The following is a 9,207-nucleotide window of genomic DNA, read 5'->3' as shown; positions in this document are numbered from 1 at the left end:
GTATTATTCTCACCCAGTGTTCTCCACTAAATCCATGTGCATTATGGAATCAATTTTCAACGCATATATGTGATGATCTTGCACATAAGATTTGTACATTGTTTGTCATTTCTAAACCAACTGAGGCTCAAATTGAAGATTATGGTCTCCATCTTTTGAATCAATTGCTTCATGAATCATGCAAAAGTTTAATTGACTTCCCACCCATGCCACAACCTACCGCAAATTGGAGTGCAGTAGTTGGTAATCGATTGATAGTTGAACATCAACAGCTGCAGAGTAAGGCACAACATGAAGATCTACAAATTACTATTGATTGTCTCAATAATGGACAGTGGAATGCTTATAATACAATCACTTCTTCAGTTTTCCAAAATAAAGGAACTGTTTTCTTTCTGAATGGGGGTGCAGGAACAGGGAAAACATTTCTGTACAATACGATTGCATTAAAATGTCGTAGCCTTGGGCATATCGTTGTTACTGTGGCTTCGTCTGGAATTGCATCACTGTTACTGGTAGGAGGTCGCACTACACATTCAACATTTTCCATTCCGTTAGATGTATTGGAAAATTCACTTTGTGGGTTTAGCAAACAATCATTACAAGCTGAGTTATTTTGAGAAACAAAACTCATAATTTGGGATGAAGTTCCTATGCAACATAGACATTGTGTTGAGGCGGTTGATCGTACATTGCGGGATATTTGTGATAGTGAAAAGCCATTTGGGGGTATTACTGTTGTTCTTAGAGGAGACTTTCGACAAATCTTACCAGTTATACCCAAAGGAGTTCGTGAGCAAATTGTGAATGCATCATTAAGACACTCTGTTCTATGGAAGCATATGTATCTTGACTTTGGATTTGAATATGCGCTTGAATCATGAAGGCCATGAAAATGCTAATTTTGCAAATTTCTTGATGGAGGTAACACTACTTTAACCTGTATTATATAGATTATTTTAAATTAATAAATTGTATTTACACTTATTTTTTTTAGATTGGGACCAATCCTCAAGAAATCGTTAACCTTCCATCAACAATACACAAATGTCAAAATTTGAATGAATTACTCTCTACAGTTTATCCACAATTGAATATGATAGAGACGTCAACCCTACATTTTTAACTGAACGCACAATTCTGTCTGCGCGTAACGATGATGTTAGTGACATTAATACTACTGTGTTGAATATCTTTCCAGGGAGATTATATACTTATCTTGCAGCAGATAAAATGTCCGAAGATAATGAAATTGATTTTACCATTACAAATAGATATCCTAATGAATATTTAAATTCATTGGATCCTCTTGGGTTGCCAACTTTTAAGTTAGAGTTGAAAGTGGGTTGTCCTATAATATTGTTGAGAAACATTGCACCGAAAGATGGACTATGTAATGGTACAAGATTGATGGTTATTAGGTGCGGCACTCACATAATTGAAGCTCAAATTTTAACTGGAGAAAAGTTTGGCAATTTGGCATTTATACCAAGGATATCTTTGACACCATCTTCTTCAGAAATGCCTTTCCAAGTGACAAGACGTCAATTTCCAGTCCGATTGGCATATGCCTTGACCATTAATAAATCTCAAGGACAATCTGTGAAATTTGTTGGGGTTGATTTGCGTATACCAGTGTTTAGCCATGGGCAATTATATGTGGCATTGTCTAGATGTACATCCTTTGATCGTATAAGTATTCTCCTCCCTAAAGATAATTTGGATTCTACTACAAATGTTGTTTATCCTGAAGTATTGCTGTAGTATTCTATGCAGATTAAATGACGTTTTTTTAGAAGATAACCACGTAGATTTATTTCTGTTGATTATATAACTTTTTAAAAAATTTCAATTTAATAATAATTTGAAATTTGGACTTTTGTAGGATTGGACCGAAAAATCCATGGAGCTTAAAAGGAGAAATACGACTACCTTGCTTCGATGGGGATGTAATAAGGTAATTTTAATCTGAAAGTATTTTTACATGTATATTTCCAACAAATGTACTAATTTATATATTTTTTTGTTTCCACAAATTACCAGATTGTTGTGCATATCCTCATTGGGGATACATAAAAGTAGATACAAAGACTTTTTGGAAAGTAATGTGGAGGAAGTTTGGGCAAACACATATTTGAAGATATGCTATTGACACATATTTTGTAAAGCATACATATTTTTGGTGTATGACAATATAATTTTTGGTGTATGACATCTTAGTGACACATCTTTTGTAAAGCATACATCTTTCGTAAAGTTTTAACCCACTTTTTATAAAATTTTAACCTACCATTTTGGTGTATGATAGTATAACTTTATTTCTGTTTTTTATTTAGTGTTTACACTTTTTTTTACTGCCTTTTATATTTTGATATGCAATATAACTTTAAATATTATATGTTTGTTTCTTAATTTGTATTAAGATTAGGGAGAGTTGTTATTTTATTTGAGTTTTGTAGAGCGTGTAATACGAGCAAAATTGCTATAAGTTCTTTAAGAAGAAAAATATTTCAATATATTTTTTCAGTATCTTTAACAAAAAATGACACAAACTTTATAAATTTCAACATAATACGTATACATTATAACTACATTTTAATCTTAAAATTATTTACACCGTGCCTTTAGGCACGAACATACTCTAGTACATGTATATGATATGGAGGATATCCATTGTTGATGATGTAACCTACATCCATCACCGTACACGTGGGCTCATCCTAATCAGTTGTACATTTCATTCCAGCTATGGCTTTCCTTTCCACCATGTGTCCAAGAATGCTTCATTCCAAATGCTAAAGGGCCAAAAAAGTAAGGAGAATCATCTGTGGAACAAATTAATTTAGGTTTCGACCATGTGTCCGAGAATGCTTGATTCCAAATGAAGGGCCAAAAAAGCAAGGAGAATCATCTGTGGAACAAATTATTTAGGAGTGAGATGTGGAACAAATTTTAAAAGTGCATAAAGAAACTCGAGGATATTTTAACCCATCGTAGCTAAATAATCAAAATGCCCCTATTATGATTATCAAGTCTTTGTGGCCTAGTTGGTTTTCCTTCGTAACTCATGTGATTGGATTACCAATTTCGTGAGCCACGCCACAATAAACATGCTTCTTTGGAGAAATGGCGAGCCTCGTGAGATTAAGACCAAGTTTGATAAGTCTTAAAAAATTTAAAAAGTTAAAAAGTTACACAAAAAATAAAAAAGTCATTACTATTCACAAATAAAAAATATTAAAAATATATTTTATACATTTTTGGACAAAAAAATGTTTGAATTACACTGTCAGCTGTGGTCATACACTTTTTGGGCAAACAAAAAAATTACATAGGTAAAGCTACAAAATTTGTTGGTAATGTTGGGCCCTTGGGGGTTCACCAAGGGTTCCGTTTTGATAATCTGAATCGTCAATATGTATAATTCGTTGAGTATTATATACTTGTAAAAAATCGCGTTGATCGGATATCGTCAACTATATGATCAAATCAGTTTTGTATAAACAAAATGGATGGTGTGATAGTTAACTATTGAAAAAAAAAACTAATCCGATCATATACCTATCGATATCTGATCAACGTGATTTTTTACAGGCATATAATACTCAACGAGTTGTACATATTAAACGGTTCAGATTATTAAAATGGGACCCGTGGTGGCCCCCACGAATCGACCATCACTGTCCAAACACTTTACCCCGAAAGAGGCAATAATTTACTGTATAAGACACGCTGCCCCTAGCAGGGCAGCCGTACAACCCACTCAACTTTCTTCCCCTATACACCTTATTTATACAGTTTTTTATTACACATTTTTTCGTAAAAAAATAAAAAGTTAACCTAAACATCTATATTTTTTTTCTCAACTTTTTAGTCTAAAAAGACAAAAATTGCACTTATTTAAAACACCCCAAATTAGTCATCGTTTGGTAAATATTTTGGGAGTAAAAAAGTACAAAAAGATAAAGGAGTGTTTTAGAAAGTTGGTAAAAAGTTGACTTTTTTATTTTTTTAATCTATTTTGTCTTTTTGTGAGTAAAAAATGTGAAAGGTGATGTGGTCCAAAATGGGTAAAAAGTTAAGAGCTGGCTTTTTACCCTCTTCCCAAAAGACTCCAAAATAAGCTATATAAATTAATAAGACAAAATATCACATCTAAACCATAATCATTACATTTTTTCTCTCATAAAAGTCAAAAAAGTCCCAAAAAAAAAAAACCAAACGAGGCTAAAAAACCAAACTAAAAAAGTCCCAACACAAAAAAAATTGGCCACCGCAATCAATGCCAAACGAAGCTTAAGAATTACTCATGTGTGTTTGGTAGGGATTATTTCAAGTTAAAAATTAATAATTATAAAGTAGAAACTAAAAGTATTCATCTCTCAACTTTTGAATTTTTTTTTAACGTATTTAAATTATTGCTTGATAAGTAAAAACTGTAACAAACAACCTAATATAAAAACTCTCAAATTAAAATAACCTATAAATTGCTTGTACAATGCCCATCAAACATTCCTTCTCTTGTGATGGGAGAGGTGGTATTTAAATTCACGAGGTAAAATGACTATTTTGTATCTTATTTTTTACAAAAACAAAATCACCTTTTATATGGTGAAATTTTTTACATAATTTTATATATTTAATCTCCACCAATTAATATCATAATACTACGGAGACCTATTTTGGGAAGTGAGTTATAATCCACTTCTCAGATTATAATCCACTTCCTCTCTCACAAAAAAGCTGTTTATAAATAAACAAATACAATTTAGGGTTTGTTTGAGGATATGTTGGGTATGTTTAGTTTGAGTTTTAGAAAAAAAATTTAAAAAAATTATTTGGTTTGAGATTTTTCTTAAAAAATTTTCAAAATCACTTTCTCTCTCTTACACATCAATCAATCACTTTTTCTCTCTCATCTCTCCTTCTCAATCACTTTTTCTCTCACACACATCTACTCAATTATAACAAAATATCAAATCATTCCAAACTCCCAAACTCCAAAACTACTTTCAAAATATACAGCCAAACAAACCAAAAAAATTTCTAAAACAACTCTCCCAAATTTTTTTTCAAAACAACTCTCCCAAAAACAAACCAAACAAGCCCGTTATTTTTAGAAACTTTTTAACTTTATGACTAAAATGTGAGATGAAAAAAGCTAAGGATATGGCTGATCTCTAGTCCGTTATCGAACTCCAGGGTATTGTTGGGTTGTTGTGGGTCCTAATTTGGGCTCATTTTGATCATCTAAACAGTTTAATGTGTATAACCCGTCGAGTATATTATTCCTACAAAAAAATCACATAGATATTTCATTAGATCACATTTCCATCAATAGCAAGTTTAATTTTCAAAATAAATTGTGACAGAAATGTGATCTGGTCAAGTGGCTATCGATATCTGATCACTGTGATTTTAGGCTCCGATTAGGTTCCAAAATGACAAAACAGTACCCTCTAGTCCAATGGCGGACTCGAGATGCGCCAACTCAAAAAACTAATGTTCGAAATTATTTTGACTTTTTACGGAAAAAAAAATATATGTAAAAAAATAAAAAATAAATTTTTTTGACTTATTTGTATAATTTTTTAAATTTTTAATTAACTTTTTACCTATTATAAAAAAAAAAATTCAACTAACCTTTATTATATATCTCCGACTTAATCACTCTGTTTGGTTTCAGATTTCAGAAATTAATATTCAGAAAATTTTATTTTTTCATTTTTCGTTTTTTTTTTCACTAAATTTTTTTAATATTTTAAGTAATTTTTTAATTTTTAGACACATTAAACATAAATGCACTTAGTATAATATTTGTGAATTTTTTAAAAACAATTCACTAAATATCAAAAATACAAAATATATATATATACAACAATTCAATATATTTTTCATATTTTTGTGTATTTATTAATTTTTTAAAATATTTTTTCACAAATATTTTACTATTTAAATATATCTAAGGATTATTTTGAAAAGATAGTTAAAAGTTAGTTTTTTTACTTTTTTTTTTAAAAAAAAAAAACTTGTAAAAAATGTGAGAGATTGTGTGACTCAAAATAACTTAAAAGCTGGATAGTGGTTTTAACTCGCTTTCCAAAAGAGCCATAAATAAGGTACATCTAAAAAAGTAAAAAAAAAAAATACTTAAAAATTTAAAAATATTCACTGAAAATAAAAAATATAAAAAATAAAAAATTTAATTGTCAAAAAATTGAATTCAAAAAGCTGAAACTAAACACACTGAATACTTTCTAATTGAAGTTATTTGAGATGATATAAATAAGGGCATTTTACAAAAAAAATTTTTAAAAAATATATAAAAAAAAATAAAAATAATAATATAACTTAAAAAAATAAAAATAAGATAAAAAGGCGCCTAGGCCTAGTTTGGAAACAAGTTTTTTTAATAATTTTTTAATTTTTTAACTAAAATATGATGTAAAAAAATTAATATATTTAAAATAACTTATTGATTTTTTAAGAAAAAATTTCAAAAAATAAAAAGAAAAAAAATGCTTTAAACTTCTAATATAAATTATTTGACTTTTTTTAAGTTTTTAATATTTTTTTAATTTTTTAACTAAAATCACCACTAGCCACCATCTCAAAACAAACGTGATTTATGTGTGACCTTGTATGAAGCGGGAACCACAATGTAATGGGGTCAAACAAAGTTATTGAAAGATGTACCGCCTAAATAAAATAGTAGTAGTAAGCAATGCTACCCGTTTCCCCATAATACACAAACGAATGTTAGGCCATTAAACACTGTATGTAGGGCAGGGTTTGGTTTGGTCATCGGTGGTTGTCTCGATAACAAAATCTCGAAATTGGTGCTTGTTTGGTCCGTAGATAGATAGTCTCACTTCCCAATATTTAAATGAAAGTGCCGGTTTAATAACATTTAAGCTTTGTTTGTTAAGCCTTTTAAATTATAATTTCACTCATTGTTTTGAATATAATATTTATTTTAAATTTTTAAATTATAATTCTACACTTATTTCTTAAAACTTAATTCAAAACATAATTATTACTTTTTATAACTCATAATCAAATACATAATTTAAAACTCAATTCAAATCAATATTTTAATTTTTTAAATATTTTAAATGTTTAAATATGTTACAATTTTTTTAATTTTTGAATATTTTTAAATATTTTAATTTTTAAATATTACGATTTTAATTTTTTAAATTTTAAAATATTTTATAAAAATAAATTTAAACTCTATTTTATAAAAATATTTTTAAATATTTTAATTTTTTTGTTATATATTTAGTTACGATTTAAGTATAGAGTTATCACTACAACATTTTCTTAGTTTAGTGACATTTGAAAGTGCCACAAAACTATTGGTTTAATGATATTTTTTAGCCTTGTGGCATTTTGAACAAGTATCATTTGATATTAATGCCACGGTAGATACTAGTATCACGGTAGATACTTGCAAGTGCCACTGCACCATCATGGCTAAAAACTTTCAATGACATTTTAATGTCATGGTAGATATTATTTTATGGCACTATCAAGCGTCATTCAAAAAAGAGTTAGTGACACTTATAAGTGTCATTACACCATCAAGACTAAAACCTTTCAGTGACACTTTAATGTCATGGTAGACACTATTCGTGACGCTATCAAGTGCTATTAAAGAAGACTTGCAATCCAAAAATGCCACGATATGGATTTTTAATGACGCTTATTATGCCACAATTGATATTTATAACACCTTCATAAAAGCCACTAAATCCAATTCATTTGTGACATTAAATAGATATAAGTGCTATTGGAACTTAGTTTAGTGACACTTTGCAAAGCTACTATCACTATTATAAAATGCCACTTATATATTCTTTTCATTGACACTTTTAAAAACTACAATTATGCATGCGTAAATACCTATAAAAATTGAATCGATTTTATAAACAATTAAATATTAATTGCCACATCTTATATTAATTTGGCATCCATTCATCCTGTAATATTTTCATAATAATAAACAAATATTACCACCATAAGATCATCACATCAAAAAAAAAAAAAAAAATTCAAACCACAATCAATTATTTATTATTGAAATATAAATTTATTTATACTGAAAAAAGAATCCCTTGCCAAAATTATAATATATTCTACCATACGAACAAAGTTAAAGCAAAAACAATTTAAAAGAAAATTATTCCAACCATAAGTTTTGAAAAGCCATAGTGATATCCATATTTCGGAGAAAAAAATTATCAAAAATAAAATCAATTCCCAAATTCTCAACCTCACTTGTATAAATATTCTCGGCTAGCATCCATAACTTGTGAAATCTGCATCCAAAAGACAAACATATGAAAGCAATTGAAACTATATTAAGTTAATATAAATTTGTTAATGAAATTAGTATTTACGAAAGAAATATACCACAAATGGAGCAGGCCAAGCAACATGAGCTTCAATAGCTTGTCCAACTGTTTTGACAAGTCCATATGATCGGATCAAGCTCTCATTAGGTTTGATTGGCACTTGAACATGTACCTCCCAATAGTCAGGTCCCAGTTCTTTCCCTTCTACTTCTTTAGATGTGTTTGTACTTTTAAGTACTCTGATTGCAACTGTTTCTGTTGGCCTAATGATACTTTTTAGAACAACTAAATTTTCAGTTTTTAATTTATATTTATAAAAATTTTAAAAATTATCATAAAAATTTATTTAATAATTTTTTTTTATTAATGATTGTCTCAGTTCATAAATTTGAGAAAAAGAAATATAAACTTAAAAAATGAGTTTATGTTGATTTTTAGACAAAAATTTAAAAATTTGACTAACAAATTTTTTGTTTCCAATAATTTTTTTTCAATTATTTTTTAAAATTAATTTTTTTTTCAATTATAATGTGTATGATTCCATTTTCATAAATAATAAAAAATAATATAAATATTTTGGGCCCTAAACAAACATATTTTTTAGTTTGTGTTTTTAAAATTTTTTAAACATTTTATTCAAACTAAACGTGTTTGTAATTTATGTTTTTCTAAAAATAAACAAAAATTAATTTATAAAATTTTTGTAAACATAAACCAAAAAAATAAACATTACCAAATGTTACTTTATCAATTGGAAGGGGGAAAAAAAATCCATGAATATATATAAGGAAAAGGAACTTTTTAATGAAAAGCCTACTAGGAACTTCAAACCCTTATTCTAATTTACTTG

The 9,207-nt window shown here is 28.3% G+C and overlaps 1 protein-coding gene across 1 annotated transcript; it reads left to right on the top strand.

Moving 5' to 3' along the window:
• Positions 1-206: 206 nt before the first annotated feature.
• On the top strand, positions 207-884 carry LOC145823696 (uncharacterized). Its single transcript, XM_082923208.1, has 2 exons — positions 207-508; positions 665-884. Exons 1-2 carry the CDS (start codon positions 207-209, stop codon positions 882-884), a joined length of 522 nt encoding a protein of 173 aa, XP_082779334.1.
• Positions 885-9,207: the final 8,323 nt, after the last annotated feature.

The sequence above is a fragment of the Camellia sinensis genome, chromosome 4, assembly GCF_055761805.1.
Source record: "Camellia sinensis isolate YWXY chromosome 4, ASM5576180v1, whole genome shotgun sequence".
In the NCBI taxonomy this organism is placed as follows: Eukaryota; Viridiplantae; Streptophyta; class Magnoliopsida; order Ericales; family Theaceae; genus Camellia; species Camellia sinensis.
Note: the sequence above shows the minus strand (reverse complement) of the source record. Positions and strands in the feature narration are given on the sequence as shown.

Bases quoted from the DNA above. Each gene is read 5' to 3' on its own strand.
- LOC145823696 (XM_082923208.1), top strand. From the start codon at position 207: ATGCCACAACCTACCGCAAATTGGAGTGCAGTAGTTGGTAATCGATTG. The intron at 509-664 runs GTTACTGGTAGG...TATGCAACATAG, and splicing joins TCGTCTGGAATTGCATCACT to ACATTGTGTTGAGGCGGTTG.